General features: G+C 42.0%; 1 protein-coding gene across 1 annotated transcript in view; it reads left to right on the forward strand.

The window, feature by feature from the left end:
- The first annotated feature begins 823 nt into the window (after positions 1-823).
- Positions 824-19,985, forward strand: part of LOC142814298 (uncharacterized) — a 435,036-nt gene continuing 415,874 nt past the window's right edge. Inside the window, exon 1 of the mRNA XM_075892893.1 lies at positions 824-926. Within this exon, the coding sequence (XP_075749008.1) occupies positions 839-926 (88 nt within the window). The 5' untranslated portion in view covers positions 824-838. The remainder of the gene's footprint in view (positions 927-19,985) is intronic.

Consider the following 19,985-nt stretch of genomic DNA (forward strand, 5'->3'; position numbering starts at 1 on the left):
GTTTTCAGCTAAGGCTGTCACCGAAGGATGCCAGCCGCACTTAGCCGGTGCTCCTCTTGCTTATACGTCATCATCATCATCATCATCACCAGCCTGACTACGTCCACTGCATGACAAAGGCTTCTCCCACGATCCGCCAGTTAAACCGGTGCTGTGCTTGCTGCTGCCAATTTATACCCGCAAACTTTTTATTCTCATCTGCACACCTAAACTTCTGTCTCCCCCTAACTCGCTTGCCTTTTCTGGGAATCCAGCTAGTTACCCTTAATGACCAGCTTTTATCCTGTCTACGTGCTACATGCCCGGCCCATGTCCATTTTCTCTTCTTGATTTCAACTATGAGATCCTTAACCCCCGTTCGTTCCCTAATTCACTCTACTCTCTTCTTGTCTGTTAAGGTTACACCTACCATATTTCTCTCCATTGCTCGCTGCGTCATCCTCCATTTCAGCTGAAGACTCTTTGTGAGTCTCCTGGTTTCTGCTCCGTAGCTAAGTACCGGCAAGATACAGCTGTGATATACCTTCCTCTTGAGGGATAGTGGCAATATACCTGTCCTAATTTGAGAGTGCTTGCCAAATGTGCTCCACCCCGTTTTTATTCTTCTAGTTACTTCAATCTCGTGGTTCGGCTCCGCGGTTATTACCTGCCTGAATACACACAGTCTTTTACAACTTGAAGTGCACTATTACCTATCTTGAAGCGCTGCTCACTTCCGAGGTTGTTGTACATTACTTCCGTTTTCTGCAGAATAATTTTAAGACCCACCCTTCTAGTCTCCTTGTCTAACTCGGTAATCATGAGTTGCAATTCGTCTCCTGAGTTACTCAGCAATGCAATGTCATCGGCGAAGCGCAGGTTACTAAGGTACTCTCCATTAACTCTTATCCCTAACTCTTCCCATTCTAGGCTTCTGAAAACCTCCTGTAAGCACGCGGTAAATAGCATTGGAGAGATTCTATCCCCCTGCCTTGCACCCTTCTTGATTGGTATTGTGTTCCTTTCTTTATGAAGACCTATGGTATCAGTTGATCCCCTGTAGATTTCTTCCAGGATGTTTATATATGCTTCGTCGACGCCCTGATTCCGCAGTGTCTGCATGACTGCTGATATTTCTACTGAATGAAGTGTATTTTCATAATCTATGAAGGCTATGTATAGTGGTGGGTTATATTCTGAACATTTCTCTATTATTTGACTGATAGTATGAATGTGGTCGATTGTTGAGTAGCCTGTTCGAAATCCTGCTTGTTTCTTTGGTTGATAGAATTCTAATGTTTTCTTTCCTCTGTTAGCAATTACTTTTGTAGATAGCTTGTACACTACAGAGAGCAAGCTAGTCGGCCTGTAATTCTTCAAGTTTTTGTCATCTCCTTTCTTATGTATTAAGATGATGTTAGTGTTCTTCCAAAACTCTGGTACTCTTTCCATCAGGAGACACCTCGTAAACAGGTTGGCTATTTTTTCTAACACAATCTGTCCTCCATCTTTCAGCAGGTCTGATGTTACCTGATCCTCACCATATGTAACAACACACAATTTCCAGTAGGTCATATATATACGCCTTCGTGAGCTGACTCCCTGGCGTACGTTTTCAGAGGATTGAATTAGTACTTCTATAGGTGTTTTTTTTTCATATTTGGTATTGATATAACATCATATATCTGTATAATGCCAGTGGAGGCCAGAAAAACGGCTGTCGCTCGGCATCACCACTTCGTAAATGCAGTTCTGGCAATGATTGATCTTCGACTTACTTCAGGTATAGTTTAGGTAACAGTTAGCAAGGTTGAAAAGCTCAAATGCAGAAACTTCAAGCATCGCAACTCAGCTGCTTCGAGAGTGGCCTGACCCTGTGCCCCGTCCCAGTGAGGCCTATGGTGCCAGCCGCGTTGGTGTACATGCTGCCGGCGCTTTTTACTTTAGGTAGGCACAATTCTAAAGTGTAAGAATGACTGTAAAGTACAGTTTAGACATCCCTGAGCCTAAATCGACAATTTGTCTGCGTGTGCAGTGCCTGCACAAGGAGCGTCGACGATCGATGTGTCGTGCTTTGAGAAACGCAGGCTGTCATCGAAAGCTTCCTTCTGAGCACAGCAGCCGGTACTTCTTCAACTCGTACGCAAGAACACGGAAGTTTGAGTTGGTAATTTGGTATGCATTAGCGAACTAACACACTGGCATACTTTTTCAGGGGATCGCATTAGTAATTTCTTCGTCGGTTTCTTAGTTACATGTATCGATATAACTGCAAATATGTAACCTGGCACGCCAAATGTGTACTCCTACATCGTCGCTTGCGCGAAAAAAGAAAATACTCTAAATTCACTCTTGTGTGCGGATATCTACTGAACAAGACTTTTTAGGTCATCTTTACATGTTGACTAGTAGTAAGTGCCAGAACCGACTATCAAAGGAAAAAAAAAACTATCGGCAGACACAGCCGACAATCTGTGCCGGCTCCTCCAGTCAATTTATGATTTTTAAGAGTTAAGATGTGGATGCTTGAAAAAACCTTGCGTTCTTGCTAATATCCACACGTTATTCGGTGCCTGGAAGCCATTCGTAACGGTCAAATCAAGACGCAATTGGTATTTGGAAAGGAATATCTCACCAATCTTGACTGTGCGACTTGTAAACATAAAGTCGAATGGCGCGTCCTTCGGATAAATAGCCATTTTACGACTCCGCATGTATGTTTTGGCATGGCGTAGTGGGTAACTTACTCGAATTGAAATCAGTAAGTAGCGAGGTCGAATCCCGCCAGGAAGCGTTTTGTTTTTATATTTTTATTGTTATTGTGAATGCGTGCTATTTTATTTATACATTTATTTGTTTATGGCGAATGGGCACCCCCGTTTTAACCCTGTGAAGCCATTTTGCGCAGAGTACTGGAACGCAGCCGCTCCAGCGTCCCAGTACCTGCGCTGGGAGGCGCAGGTACTGGGACGCTGGACCGTACTGGGCCCATAATCAGGCATGGCGCTGGACGCTGGTACCCAGTAGCACTGGTTTTTGCAATAGGGGTTATCAGAACAAATCAATACAGATAGTGACAGACGTACTATGATGATGCTGACTGTTTACCGGTGTGGTATCCCGTGATAGAAGTGGTCAAACAGAACACCTTCACATAGGAAAACGTCGCTAAAATCACATTTGCTCTCGCATACTGAGTCATGCTTTTGAATGGAGTTGTTTAACACTCTTTAGTAAATAATAAGAATCAGATGATTGAGTGAATGAGTCATGAAGTGCCATAATGTGGAAACTAGGTTGTATCAGCAAAACATCTGCTACGCGACGCGCAACTGATGATTGTTTTCGGAAATTAGTAAAAACTTAATAGCATTGTTTCTGTACAACAATGACATACTTTATTAAACTTTTCTTCAATTATTTCTCAAATATGTCCTAGTATGCATCTGCATCAATACAGCTCTTTCTAGGCAACATTAGTGATGAGTGCAGCAGTTCAGTTATCTGTTAATTCTGCTTCTTTAGTGCTCTATACTGCCCGCCGCGTCCTAATTTGAGAACTTTCTTCCTGTACGTTTGTGCAGGAACAGATACATACAAGAGTGAGCAAACGTACAAGTAGCAGGTAATTGTACATGCAAAAACAGGGACTGGGAAATAAATTGAAGCGAAATCCCTTACATTGCTTCAGCGAAGACCCTGGAAATTGATCAAAGTTCACGAAATGAAAAAAAAGGCAGCATATCCCCGGGGTGATCCCCGTGGTGATGGAATGGGGCGAAGCATCCGTCCATCCATTCGTTCTGGCTTTGGTCCGTCCATGCGTCCAACTGTGTGACCGTCCATGTATCCATCCGCGCGTCCGTGCATGTATCTGTTCGTGCGTCCGCAGGTCCATGCGTGCGTCCATTTCTGCGTTCGTCCATGCATCCACCACTTCGTCCGTCCACGCGTCCATCCGTCCTTGCAGCCATCCATGCGTCCCTCCATGCATCTGTCTGTGTGTTTGTTCGTCCATCTAGTCTCCAAGTACCACCATCTCGCCTCTTTTCAACATATATTCTGCATATAGAAGCACCGCCCTTCAGCGGACATTCCAAAGACTAAACGAGAGGTGGCACACGTACACTTTATTACGGCTTGCGCTTCGTGTCTACTTCCCACCTTTAACCACTTCGAGTTCATGGTATATTCTAGTTCACTGTATTCATGGCACTGCGGCCCAACGCTCGCTAAACCTTTCTAAAACCAAGGAGGTTACGCCCAGCGAGTAAAACATAGCAACCTTTTCTTGTCAGACAGTGCTCAATGTGCATGCCAATGGCTGATAATGGGAAATGAGAGACAGAAAAATTTGGCTTTGAGTTGACGCGCACGCTGCGAATTTTTTTATTGTTCAACAACGCACAGGAGAAATCTCCCACCGGCACCACCTTGCAGGTCAAAGCGTAAGACATGTTACATACTACGATGAGGGACGAACGGGTGCCGCTTCGAGGAGCTTCACCCCTAAAACAGATTGTCGACCACTCTCATTCAGCATGACGCTTTACGAAAGTTCATATTTCGAAAATGGAGCTTCCCAGTAGACTAAAAATTAATCATTTACTAGGACGACATTAGGTCTATAAGGGGAATCTTGCATGATACCACTACACCAGCGGCGCCACAATAAGGAGGAGCCACCGATAAATTTTGATCTTAGAGCAAATGACAAGTGTGTTTCTTCATTTCACCCTATTGAAATGTGGCCGCGATGAGCAAAAACTTCTTCTCCGCTTTAGCTCTTGGCATAAACTTCAGTAACTTATTCATTCGGCGTAAGTACAAAAGCAACTCCCCATCTGCGACGCTACAGGAGGAATCACATGGCAGCAATTACCAACACAATAACATATTACGGCAACATAGCAGTGAAGTGAAAAAAAATGCACTAAAATTGCCTTTTTGAAAACAAAAAAAAGTTGGTGATTGAATAACCTTAGGAAAACAAAAAGCTGCCAAAATATTTGCTGTCAACAAAACGCTGCAGCTTTTGCATTGTATAAAGTTTCATTGGTGTATTTACAGAGCATTTCATCTGCGAACCTAATGTATATACGTAATACTTAAGACCGCATAACTATTTTCGGTGGTGTGCTATTGATAGAAAGGCCGTTGCTTTGTCTACCAGCGTTTATATGTTCGCTTAAATATTCGCAAGTGACTCGATGCGCATTCATTAGTGTTCTATAACATCACTTAGTGCATTCAAGTAATATGAAATTTCAGATACACAGAGCTTGATGCAACAAGACCAACAATGGTCGGGCGGACGGTTATTTTCTTAGAAGCTATTCGATGCACACGTCAGCTTAGCTGAAAAAGATGTACTTGTCAATTAAGGTCTCCGTTAATGCTTTCTGAAAATGGACATATGTGAAACGGCTCTTCACTTTTCTATCTCCTTTTTTTTCTCACCTGGCCTTAATTAGCAATCCGTTTCCACCGAAACTCACAGAAATAAAGGAGAATACTGATTTAGCAAATACCTTTCACTGCCAAAATTGTGAACTCGCTAAACTTGACTCGCTATGTTTTGGCTATGTTCCCTCAGTTTTTTTAGCTAGCACAAGGATATACCTTCCGCGGCATCCACTAATCCACGCACATGAAAAAACCATGAAAACTGCATCGTGTCGAAACAGCTCCAACAGCGGTTGTCGCTCGTTGTTAGGCAGGCTCTTACCGGGCAGATTACCCAAATGGATTTGTATTTTCTAACACAAGATTTTGCTTCCACTTCATATTTCGAATTTTTCTTATTCACATGTATGAAACATATCAAACTTTACGAAGGATAATGGTTTAGAGATAATTGTTGCACACGTAGTGCTATCATGATCTCTTAATTTGTTTTTGCTAGTCTCGCAGCAATTTCTCTGGTACTTGACATTGAAAAAATATGTATAAGACTATGATCTGGCACCGGTAATTATAGCACTCAATTAATCTCACTGTCTCAGAAAATTTAAGCCTATAATTGAAATCGATCGCCTGAGAGCCACCCTTAAAAAAACGTCAGTTTTCAGGTTCTGAAATTTGATGCAAATATAATAATCGTGAATTTATTGTTGAGTAAAATTAACTAAAACAAACGTCGGAGAAAAATATAAAGGCCCAGCGAAATACATAAGAAAAATTCAAAGCAAAGCAATAACAATATTTAGTCACCAAATACTTGCACTAACTCCTTTTTGTTCTGAATTTCGCAAAAAAAAATAGCACTGCTCAGCAGATTTTCGACGATTCCGAGCTAGCGTAATGAGTCACGGAAGCCAGAGAGAAATATTGTTACAAGCCAGACAAGTTATCTGCGAGCCGAAGCTCGCGGTTTTACTGTTACCAAACTTGTAACCAAAAGCTATGTCTTTGCTCCTTACATGGACAGCCATAGAGTTCTTTTTATAGCTTAGAGGTTCACCGCAGAACACGTGGGGTCACCACCTGGTTTATAGGACTCGATCTTACGGACAGTTCTCAGCGGCCACTCGTTCTATTTTGTTCGTTCATTGTGTCTTCTATACATTGCACCTTGGTATTTCATATGTACATATAAGGCATGGTCCTCCTTCCTTGGGACTTCTGTGAGGAACTACACTACTAAATATTTTGTACTTTGCGAGCTTCGACTGCGTGCGGCCAATATAATTAGGGTATTAAATGATGGTGGCTATTAAACCCTAAAAAACGTTAGAAGTGGGAATGGCTTTTGAGCTATTGTGCCTGCGCCACAATAAGAATTATCCACAAGCACCATCTAGATGCTGTTTTGTCTTGCAGTAAGACGTCGAGCCTTACGGCTTGAAGACCATAGCATACAGTCGATAGGCACCTTGGTGCTGTTGTGATGATAGTGAGGACTTTTTATCGATCATCAGTCATCTACTCCAAATATTTGAAATTGGAATTGACTTTATTTCTTCTGTTTATAACAGAAAGGTAGCAGAAGCTAAAGGCCATGTGGCCTGACGAAGGCTTCTGCTTCTGCGACAGTTCGGCACGCAGACCGTACATAGCACAAGTCAATACAAAGTACACTGTACGAACATATTCCACGGAATAGTCACGAAAATAAAAGGACATGTGTACAAAAAAGTGGAAAAAAGAGAATAAACTCGTTATGTCTGCAAAAACAACAAAAATGTTACACACTACACTGATAGGTAATTCTGTACCAGTCAACAACTAAAATTTGCAATTAGGGCACGGAAATATAAGATACATGCAGCAGCTTTGTCGGACAAACTCAATATTTTGTGAAATGAGCAGTGTTTTAAATTACTCACTCTATGCTTCCTTAATTTTGTCTGAAAATTCATGTATTCTATTGAGTAGTGAACGTGCTTGGTAACTTTGTAACTGTTAGCCATAATTTGTTCTGATTTTTGGTGCTTTCGGATAGTGTTGCCGAAAGCTGTAACGCAGGTTGGTGGGCTCATCCGTAATATAGTGTGTCCTGTTTTGATATGTTGCACTGACTTGAAATAATACACCTGATTTGCCTTTAACATAGTGTACTTGATAAAAACTGGCTGCGTTCTAAAACTCTGTAATGGACCACGATAAACATAAAGACTCCGTAGGACTCTTTGTTTCAGCACAATCAGCTTCTTATAAGTTTTTGTGGGGTCATGTCCCAGATTAATATGCAGTAGCTTAGTCGGGAGTAAAATAGTGCATTATACAATTAAATTTTCAGCCAAGAAGGAAACAGAGTACTCGATCCGTATAAGCAGCCAACAGTCTTACTTAATTCTGTTACAATTTTGTCTACATGTATGTTCCAGGCCAGATCTTCCTGAAACCCCACTTCTAGAAATTTTCAACATTTAACCTTCTCGATGATTCTGTTGTCTAAAAAAATTCCGTTGCAGTTTCATGGTTTATCAGTCGGGGCAAATATCATATATTTTGTTTTGGAAGTGTTCATTTGTAATTTGTTCTGTCGTAGCCATGAAGTGAGTTGCTTCATATAGTAGTTCACCTTTTACTCGAGATCTGGCATAGTGACAGCTTTAAAGAAAACGTTAGTATCGTCTGCGTACATATCTAATTGTGACGACTCGGGGATATCACACAAGCCATTGATATACATGATGAACATCAAAGGTCCAAGTTAAGTTTTACAGAGGATATTCTTTCTTGGGGACCTTCAACAACAAAAAAAATTGGTCTGCCTGTACATTTGTCTGTTTGTCTGCCCTTAACGATACCATAAAAGACACCAGATGGTTCTCCAAACAGCCGACGCCATTCGCAGCACCCTCCAATATTGCTCAAGAATCAGCGTTCATACTTGTGCGATTGTCAATTAAACAACAAGTATCATGCATATCTGAGACATCATAACAACCCTTACATATTCTGTATGTGTGTATTTTACAAGAAAAGGCATACATAAGTAATTCTAAGGACCGTAGTGTTTATCACGCTGCGCTAATAATGCAACGTTTGCACGAAAAGGCAAGTGTTTCCAATGCTTTGCTAAGACGACACGGTGGCGGTACCTACCCTTCGCCTTGCGTTGTACACCTTATCGCCTCCAAGATGGGCGCGCACGCCGCCCTTTTCGTTTTCCAAGATAACTGCCAGAGAGCACTCATGTCTCACGTGTGACGTTACTTGATGTGCTCGTTCGCCTCCGCTGCACGTTCGAGGCATTCTGACGCAGCGCCTCCAGAATACCATTCAGCGATTTTCTTGCGCAGAACATCAAATAAACATTTTGTTCTCTGTCTCCAGGCGCAAGACTTTCGTCTTTCGACGACATTTGCAGTGTAACATGCAGATACGTGGCAAATTTTTTATTTGACAATTTCTCGCAATAGTTTGTCCTTGCCTTTTACTCGTTGTCCTCATTCCTGAGCTTATTGTTTTCCTTGTTCCATTTACTAGCGGGGAAGCTCGTTAGGGGCTAGCATTGTCCTGTGATGTAACGGAGTCCACACTCGTCTCACAACACCTGCTACACAGCGGTTAAAAACGCACCTGTACGGCCAGTTTATTCGTCTATGTATCTGTCCGTCCATGCGCGCGTCCACTACCTGTCCGTGAAACTATGTGTCGTCCGTCCATCCGTCCGTCCGTTCGGCCTGCGTGTGTCCATCTGTCCATCATTTAATTCATTCTTTATATAGTCGCCGACTTCAACGTAGATATTACGGACCTTGGGACATATCTTCAGCCCCTCGTTATCATTCACTTCATGGAGAAGCGTAGACTTTTTACTTATGTGTGTTGGCAACGCAGACAAGGGGTGAACTCTGTGTGCCCAACGCAGTTTTATTCTTTAAAGTTTATGATGTCAGCCAGCAGGTGTGATTCAGCGAAGAAGCTTCAGCAGATCAGGCAGCATGAAAGCATCAGTATGTCTCACCTTTTTCGATGTCGGTGTGTGCTTTCTATGGGGATTTCGATTCAGCAGGTCTTGACACATTAGGTTTTAAAATACGAAACTAAGCGTGTTCAAACTCAGGTTGCGAGTGACACTAAACTTTCCCAGTCCTTGCTTGCTAGTAACTTTTGTCATATGATGCTTCGAGGTGTTGGAAAAAATAACTCGTGTGTTGAACGCTTGTGACAATAGGAGATATTAAAGCGGCGAAAGCGAGACTTCAATACATGAGCATTTTCGGAAATTTGTCACAGAGGACAGATATAAAGTGACCTGACAATGAAACCACGTGCTCCGTTAGCTTAGTTTATATTTTTAATGACTAGTATTTCCACTTCTCATCAGTAGCGAGTGAAACAAGAGCCAGGAGCTTTGTACATGTCGCCAAATATTCATTGTTGCATTGTGAATTGTCTCGAACTGACAATTCATGCTTCTCTTTCTTACTCCTCTTCTTTTCTATCTCCTTCCGTTCTACTATTTTCCCTTTCCCCCACCCAGTGTAGGGTAGCCAACCGAGCCAAGCTTGCTTTACCTCCCTGCCTTTCCTCTCTCTCTCTCTCTCTCTCAATGAACACATGCCATTTATTGCTGCGGTGGTTGTTGGAAGACTGATGTCTGCAAAGATACAGTCTGCAAAGATACAAGATGACTAGCCTAATTATTCGCGTTCATTTTATATTCCCAAAAAATTTTCACTTAAGCTTTCTCATTGTAGACACCAAAAGACTGCCTCTTTTGGGTGCGATGTAAGGTTTCTTCGTTCGGACATATCGCCCAGTAATGAACCAGGCTACCAACTATACAGTGACCAGCCACCGATAATTCTGTGAAAAATAAAAGCCCTGCGCTTGGGTCATTCAGATCCATTGAAGTCACGCCCCGCCGCGGTGGTCTACTAGGCTAAGGTACTCGGCTGCTGAGCCGCAGGTCGCGGGATCAAATCCTGGCTGTGGCGGCTGCATTTCCGATGGAGGCGGAAATGTTGTAGGCCCGTGTGCTCAGATTTGGGTGCACGTTAAAGAACCCCAGGTGGTCCAAATTTGCGCAGCCCTCCACTACGGCGTCTCTTATAATCATATGGTGGTTTTGGGATGTTAAACCCCAAATATCAATATCAATCAATCAACCCAGTGAAGTCACATCTTGTTTTCCGAAATATTGTCTTTCTTCGCTGACATGAAACGTGCAGTTTGGATAATGCTCACGACCGGTAACACTCTCAAAAAGGAATGTAAGCCACCGAAGCAAACGACGTGCAGTTTGCAATGCATCTACAACTGAAAAGATGATGGTCTCTAGCTAGCAGACTCTGCAGGCTTTTCATTTCCAGTCAGAAATTTTGTAAATACTGAAACAGTAGCCCTATGTACAATCAATGTTTGTTAATTGTAATGTTTGAATAGGTACGCAATGCACGATCACTTTTTCAATCGTACTACTTACGAAGCTCACTATCACACGTCAGCGGTAGCATGCTGCTAATCACCATCATGAGAGTAGTTTTTAGATGGCTGCCTAATCTAACAGCATTCCTGTGCGTTAAAGGCCTTTTATTCCCACGTTATTAGCAGAAAAATTTAATTGCGTCGTGCGCGCGTGACGCTTTGCGCTAAGAACTGAGAGACCATTAGATTTTGTTTTATTTGCAGGATTCATCTCCACACTAAAAAGAAAAGTGACGTCATCATTAGACAAGTTCTCTCTTCTTAAAAAAAAAGATCTTCTTTTATAAGCTTTTCAGAAAGTTGACATTAAAGTAAAAGCAAGCAATTCAAACCATTCACCCAAACCTTACATTCGTGATCTTTTATCCACGGGATTCCTCGAGCAATGCATTACTTTTTAAGGAATTTTCTTTTCAGTCAATAACGAGCACTCTAGCATCATTTACGTTAAATAAAGAGGAAATGGCACAATAAAGGCAACTACCATGCATGACCAGTGAAAGAAATTCACTAAGCTGCAAATTCATCCATACGCCCGCAAGGCATATGCACAGAAAGACCGAATCACACACACGCTTTCCGACGAATTCCGAAAGTGCCAAGAGAGAAACAGAACCTTTCATGGGGGGCGAGTAATGAAATATTATTCCAGTAGCTCTTGCAAGTAAACATACGACCGCGCGACTTTCTCGCCGTCGCCTGTTCACTTGCCACTTATTGATTCAAGTCAGGCGGAGCTGCTCAAAGGGTTACCAAGGCCATATACAATCTGACCAGTAGGATTGCGAGCTAAGAGTCGCTGATGGACCAGCATGCTTTCAAAAAAACGCCGCACTAATGGACGATCATCTTTCTTTTTGAAGGACGATGTACTGCGGCCTGGAAAATCTCGATACCAGGGGTTAACGACGGGAGTCTGGGCCTTGTACTCACGCAATAACACTACTAGATAAATTGCCGCAGTGTAGATTAGGTAAGATACAGCGCAGCATTTCGCATGCGTTCCTCTGTGTGTGTGTGTGTGTGTGTGTGTGTGTGTGTGTGTGTGTGTGTGTGTGTGTGTGTGTGTGTGTGTGTGTGTGTGTGTGTGTGTGTGTGTGTGTGTGTGTGTGTGTGTGCGTGTGCGTGTGCGCGTGCGCGTGCGTGTGTGTGTGTGTGTGTGTATTGCTTGCATGAACGATATTGTAAACGAAGATTGCTGCATCACCATGGTTACGCGTCACAAGTCGTACGTGCTTTTTTCACGTGATGTATGGTGATTATCGTCAAAATTTAGAGCTTGAGGTAGAGAAGGCAATGAGCACAAAAAAGACTAATAAACGTCTGTTTTGGTCACTTCTGGTGACATCCACAAGGCTGTGTGATGTTTTTTATTTATTTCTCTGTGAAGTGGTTTCATGAAACGACGAATACGTATACTGTGCACACACCGAATGCCGTTTTTTCGTTACTGCTGAGTAAAAGCGAGGCTTGCAGATAACGAAAAATTGGTTCGTAGTGTTGTCCGATTGCGAGGTTTATTATTGCTATGTGCATGCCTTGCCATCTGCTCCAGCAAGACAGCAATTAGTGTTCCTTTTTTGCTGCTTTTTGTAAAGCTGCCTAAAACAAAAAAAATCCTCCCGGTGTAATAGCACTACTGAATATTTTTTTTACACTAGTGTTCTCCACGGCATAAGTTGAATAAAGCGAAAAAGCTGGTAAATAAGGAGAAATATAGTTAACTAAAAAACGCAGTTGATTGAAAAGAAAATGCCTTTCTGATACGCTAATGTCTGTGTTATATTTTCTTTATTGCGAGACCAAATAAACGAACACAGGACGTAAAGTCCCATCATGACGTTACTGGAACTGTCGCGCTGTTTCACTATCAACGGACTGCACGGGGGATTATATAGTCTCCAGAAGCATTTGGCTACAAAAAGTACAAAGAAAAGCAGCAGCACACTCGCGCTCCGACCAAGCTGCTCAATGGACTTCTGCTTTACGCGTCTGGCACGAGAGTTTCGGCCTCTCACATCAAAAGATACTGTGCCGGAGCGGGCGTGTGATTGTTTAAACGGAATAGATAGTACACGGCAAGCTAATGGTCTGTGTACACAGCTAGCGCTCTGTGAGCCTTAGCGCTGACCTAAACACTGATCCTAGCACTCACCTTAGGCCATAGCGCTGAATGCTGACGACGAAGCGAAGCTAGGTTCTAAGGACCATGACGTTAACATTGAAGTCGCTTACTAGTATAAAGAACGGATGAATGGATGTACGGGTATACTGATGGATGCGGAGACGGGTGGATGGATAGACACCTGGATGTACGGACAGATGGACAGACAGACGGATGCATGGATGGACGGGCGAACGAACAGATACACAAAAGGATGGATGGACAGACGCAAGAATGAACGAACGCACGCATAGACGGACAGATTGACGCATGTACGGACAGACAATCGAATGAATAGATGGACAAACAGAGTATGATATGTGCGCGCTATGAACGCTCTATGTACGGTGTAGACAGACGGAAGACAGGAACCTACACCGGCTGCGGCAACGAACATCATGGGAGCATAAGGAACTAGGCTCTTAAAAATAGCCTTAGGTATATGCTTTGCTTCTGCACACTTACTGGTACGCATACAGCACTGTTGGTGTTGGATTTTTTTTTTGCTTGAATCTTATCTCTCTACGCTACGTGAGCTTGAGTGCGCTCGTAATGAACGAGTCTTTGTTGTTCGCATATTCATTGTTACTGCCAGTGAATAGCAATTGGCCTTTTTTTTTGTCGCTTGGAATTGTTCGCTAGTTACTCCACTTCTCGTCTTTTTTGTCCCCTTCCCTAATCCCCCAGTGTAGGGTAGCCAACCGGATGTCTTTCTGGTTAACCTCCCAGCCTTCTCCCTTTTGTTGCTTCGTCCTCCTCCTACTCCACTTCTAAACCATGGCGAAAATGCGCCGAGAAAAGTACGTTGTCACACACGTCGGGCATCTTGCTGCGCGTTCTTCTCGACGTTCTTACAAAATATAAAAAATAGCCATTTTATTCTGATCTGTATGTTCTAACTTCTTTGTCTACAGGTCAGGTGCTGTATGGAGAGCGCAGTTCACGTCATTTTTACCCAGTAATCCTGCACATATTCGTTTTTACCGCGGATGGTAGTTCTCTTGTATTCTGGTCATTGTCAGTATAGTTTTGTCTGCAGTATAACTGTTTTTGCATGTATAACATGCGCTCATACTTTTTTTTATCATGATCTCCCGACTTGCGTTTTTTTACCGAATCTGAGCCTCACTCCAGCGTTGGGGCGCTGTAACTTCAAGCAGCCTAAAGCATTCATTCTTTCCTTTCTATTTTAGGCTCAACTTAAACCGGTATGTGCAACAGAAATTAAATAAATCCAACGACTCACCACCGGTAGACTAAAAACGAAGGCAACATTCAGCCCAACGAACAAGTGTGGGCCACTGTACGGCCTATCAAACAAATATCATTGCTTTAAAGTGTAATGTGCTGAGAAAATTGGGTACTCACGGCTCAAAATTCGAACTAATACGCAAGAACGCAAGATTTAGCTAATCAAATTGTTACGAACCACCGGCGGCTAGCCGCCGGAGGCCCCGAGTACGTACAAGGACACAAATAAAAGTGAAAGGGAATGCAAGGGTGGCAGGGAGATCTCAAAGTGATGCAAGGCCTACGGCCATGACAACATGCCCGTGTCATGTCTGTGACTGCCTGTGGTTTAACTTGAACATCTCTGCACACCGCATTACTGTAGAAACAACCCAGCATCACCCAGCTGAAACTTGGTATTGTTATATAAGCAACCTAAAAACAGCCTGCGTTGCCTTCGTGAGACCCAGAAGCAGCCTTCAAGTTATTAGGTTTGACTTCAGATTTGACCAGCTTCATTGATTGAAGCCCTTCACTATTTCGTACAAGCTTCGCAATTTTCGTTTTGTTGTTGAAAGAATTTGTCCTCCCCCCCCCCCCCAACCAACCTCCGGTATTTCTCAAGGGCTTTTCTCGATACACAGATTTTTCAGTTCTAGACAAATGTATTGGGTACTGCATGAGCTGGTTTCTTCATTACGGCTGCACAGTCGTTGCAGAAAATGTGACTGAATTTCAACACTCTTTCCTGTCAGCAAACGGTGGCCTTAGTAGAACTTTTATATGCCCCTGGATTTTTTTTCGTAAAAGTTTCTCTCCTTACATAAACTGCGAAGACAAACGTGGATATATGGGTCTCTTCTTTTTTCACATTAACATTCTACTTCGATAGAGTGTACATAGAAGCAGTAAAAACCGCACTCGACACTAAAGAAAGAGCTTTATACTTATTCAGTTCGCTTACAGATGAATTGTATAATGCAAGCTACTGCTGCCTAAATTCGATCTATTTCGGCTCAGCGCTGCACTATAATAAGAAGAATAGTTTAGTTACTTTTTACGTGCTCTCCAAGTAGTGTTAGAATAAATAATACTTTTTGGTCCAGGTTCCGAAAGAAAATAGTCCTAACGGGCATCCTACATCTCACTTCCATGCTAACAAGCCTTTCCACCTATTTTACTCAGTGAAAAACAACCCGTTCGTTTTGTTACGTTGTAGGGCGTTCTGGACTGTCATGAACGTTCACCCCACATAAAAGAAGAAAGCGGAGGCACAAAAAAATCAAAGGAATGTATGTTTCTTCTACGGTGAATTGGTTGCCATAAAACAATAAAATTGTAATAGCTAGAGCTATGACAGAATTCACTACAACTATACATTTAGGACAACCACGGTGGATTCAGCTATAATCTGCAATCACCGAAATAGATCGACGAGGGGATGTGATGATTCTTTTCTCTCACTCAAACATTATATTTTACGTGCTTTTTTGAACGTACACCGAAGTTACCAGCAGCTAAAAGATGGGTAGTGTTTCCATCACGCCTTGAAGAAAAAGTATGGTAAGATGCTGGACGAAAAACTTTTGCATCAGAGAAATGTCGTAGGAAATCAAGAGAAAAAATTTCCTTCAGAAAAGAAGGATTGAAATTTAATTACAACTAGGCAGTCATCCTTGAATTGACATAAGCTAAACCACCACTTTTTTTTTTAAACCGAGAACAATAATGACAGTTTTGCCACTTGGAATTCATAAAACATACTGCTTTCTACAGATTTTTCATGATTTTGATTGAAGTGAAGACTTCTTTGTGCTTTAACTTTACCGTGTGGGATCAGGAAAAAAATACGCGATGCCAGAGGTGAGACCTTTTTTAGCTTTTTTTTTGTTCTCCTCAAGCCGCTGACAGCTGTTTTTTACGCCTCCATTCATTACATCCTTGAAAGTGAGCACAAGACTGGGTCTGAAAGCTCAATGTACATCCATCTTTATAAGATCCGGAATTAAATTATCCAACTTAATAAATTAAACAAAAATAAATTGTGTGACGACCAGCTTGCAAGCATTTTTTTTTAAAACATAATCATGCCGATGGAGACCAGCAACAAAAGAAGGTATCAAGGTGACTAAAAAAGTTTGTGACGTATGACAAAAGGTTTATTTTAGACTCTATAGTGTTTTCAGAAACCCTGATATTGTACCGAGCAATAAAAAGAACCTGCACCAATTCGGAACTGTCTCTGCTTGATCAAACTAAAACAAAATGAATGAGTGAGAGAACAGGAAGAACAGCAGTTGCAAGTTTGATTGGGAGGTCATGTCATAATTGTTACAAATGACCTTATAAGTTTTAATTTTCAGTGTGCTTTAATAAATATTTCTGCCTTCTTGTAAAGGCGGAACGTTTCTGAAAAATCAAGGCTCACAGGCCCAAGTCTTGTTCACTGCTGATCAGCGTGAAACTGAAAGTGAGGCAACAAGGCTTGCTGCAGTTCATGCAAATAAAACCTGAACGACGTGCACAGTCATTATTCTTTGATATTATATTTTGTTTTTGTAAAAAATCAAAAGCACCTTTTTACCCGAATAACCTCACCGGCTCTTCTGGCATTTTGAGATGCGCCAGTATGCAACAAACGTGAAGGGTTCATTGCAACACAATTTATTTTCAGCTTATTTGACTGAAAAAAAAAGATTGACTTCAGTAACGTATAATAGTTTTTTTGGCAAAGTACAAGAATGCTATGTTTTTTTTGAAAGAATAGACAAAATGCTTGCATAAAATATAACAAACAAGATGGCAACAACACTATTAGTGAGCCACGGAGAACAGCCAGCGTCTGTTTCTTTCTCCTCCCCATTGAACGTGCAGAACATTAAATTAAAAGATACGTAACCTTTATATGTATATACGTGCATCGATGCTCTAATGGTCCACTGTTTTTGCTGTATATATTGTGCAGCCTGGACAGCAAACATTGTCGTAGGCATTAGCACGAGATAGTCGCTCTTGTGGGCTGTGGGGAATACTCGCTTGACTGGTAGTAATTGTGATTCTACAGTAGACATATTTGTGAGGCGTTAAACGTGTTTGAATGCGGTAATGAATATGGTAATTAAGTGAAATGATATGCTTTTTTCTACGAAATGACGGCTGCAAGGTTTCCTGAGTTGTCATTGGGCTGCTGTTATTTGACAACAAATAAATCAGAAAAAAATTGAAATGCCTTTGGTGCATTAGGATGTAAGTTGCAAGCGATGCCAGAACGTTGGTAGCCCTGCTCTATAGCTTACGCAAAGACATGCCAAACTTTATTTACAGAAAGCGAGATCAAGGACGCCCGGAAATGAATAGACATCGAAGCTTAACACTGTCAATATCTATGGCGCCCACTTCTTCTAGTGCTCTTGCTGTGAACCATAAAGCAGCACCACCACACATGCCTGTGCTCTAGCGGTTGATGCGATTCGGGCGTTAAAAAGTATAGTGCCATTGTAGCAGTGGCCAGGCCTCGTTGTTTGCGTGTCATCTAAGACAGTTCTTCTCGAGGGGTTGACTTCACTGTCAGTGCTCCGGGTTAATCTGCCCAGCCACTTGTCGACAGAAGTGCGTATCTGCACAAAATGACGCAGCAATTTGTGCCATCCGGGCTAGCACCGTAAGTCTCACTAAGCACGCGCCTTTGTCGATGTGGGTGATACATGTCACAGCTGTCTTGCTTGAAGAACGCTCAATTGTATGAAGCCTCAGCTGCGCTTAAAAAATTTGCGTAATTGCGCCGCATTCAAATAGCAGCAGCCACCCACTGGCATAATGGCGCAGAAAAGTGGATGTATAGCGACAGCGACGTGCTGCGATTGTACGGGTGCATCGAATGTGTGCCGAGACTTCCAGTGTGTTAGCCGTCTCCACCAAACTGTCCTGTGTTGAGATATATTTCTTGCAAGGCCGCAGTGAGAGGATGTAACAAAACCCTCTCAGTATGCTTACACTTGTCCCGACAGTGCTTTGTTGCTGCGCACTAAGGCGTGGTGATGCAAGTCGAAATATGATTTGCATAGAAAGAGACAACAATCGATGAATTCCTTCACGCACAATGCCAGGACAAAGACATTGTTAGTGTAATGATGAAAGCGATGGTGAGTGTTTTTATGTATCGCTCATACTCTTTTATAGGTATGGGCCAATAAATGGAAATTCATAGAAAGAAAGTGATTCCATGAATGTTACGACTAATGACTTATAGAATATTTGGAAAAAAATTGGGGATGTTATCATAGAAATTTGAAATAAAAGCCACCCCGATTCAATGAACCCATTTTGTACAGCGGAAGAGACACCCCAGTTAGAATGAACGAATTAGGAGGCTACCAAGTATACAATATTGGAAGCTATGAAAGCCCGTATCATTCTGTTAAACACCACTTTGGTAATCTTCTTCCTAAAAAAACAGAAGCGGTTGTATGATAAAAATTATAGCTCTCCCCTTTTGTCTTTGTTTCAAAACTAGCAATGAGGGCAAGGAGCCACATTATCTCTCTGTTTGTTTTGTGTTTTTTCTTTCACTTCACCTTGTGGCTCGAGGCTTCTTTATTGTCTTACCAACATGCCTAAACTGTCACCTAGAGGAACAAGGCGAAAACAGAAGATGTCATGTAAATAACCCTTTATCTAATGCATTATTTTGTGCCACTCCGTTAGGTTCAGAAGTTTTCAGGCAGTTGAGCCTTGCCTAAAAAGCGTGAGTTACGTATTGCTTACACAAACAGACTCTTCATTAGCAGACCTAATTGCGGTGATCGCGAGTTTAATTGGCTAGAAAACTGATTTTGTAATTTGTCTATCAAAAGCGTCTATGTTAGTTTCGTGTAAATCCCACAATTCATTCTCATCTTATGTTTTCCAACATCTCCGATATGAATAATCAGTGAACATGGTCATTGAGGTTTTCATCATAAAAAAGACAAAAGTGAAAACTGTCCCGCATGTCATATGCAGTGTACCCTCGCAAAAACACTTAGCATGAAGCCTCAATACGTACGTATATAAACATAATTCGTGATGTGAATGATAGTATTCCGTTACAGTCACACCACAGGTAGTTTTTCTTTTAATTTTACGCGTATAGTTCTCCCCTGGCAACGTTCCTCTCTATTAAAAAATAAAATTACTAGCGCCTGACCAATAAAACACTCAGACTCCTATAATTTTCCTCAGCCACAAAAAAAGCTGATTTCTCGCACATTTCATAAATAAATGCGCCACTAAATGTTTTTCTTTAATTTCGAAAGTCTGCCCCTAGGCATAATAATTTTTAATAAAAATACACATGAGAGATTTCTTCATGTAAAAAGTCTAATAGGGAGCTCTGGTGTGGTCCACGAAGCCAGCGACCAAAGTCGGGTTGGTAGTTTCTCAATAGTGATACCTTGATACTCGTCGTTCTCAAGCCAGGAAAGCAAAAAACACAGAAATAGGTGCGAGGTACAAAGCCTGCACACCGCCTATGTACTCAGGAGACTGATTCACCGAAGGAATTTTTCCAGACAAATGTCGCGAGCAGCAGTTTTGATACCGCTTCACATGCCCGATTTTATGGATAAATATTTTCAGCTGTATCGTTTGTCACTGCAGCAACACAGGCCGGAATTCACTGTAATTAATGAACTTGTCAGCGTGCCACTTTCGGGAATCCAACAGAAAGTGCAATTAGCTTGCCCTTGAT

This window comes from Rhipicephalus microplus, chromosome 4 (genome assembly GCF_043290135.1).
Source record: "Rhipicephalus microplus isolate Deutch F79 chromosome 4, USDA_Rmic, whole genome shotgun sequence".
Classification (NCBI taxonomy): Eukaryota; Metazoa; Arthropoda; class Arachnida; order Ixodida; family Ixodidae; genus Rhipicephalus; species Rhipicephalus microplus.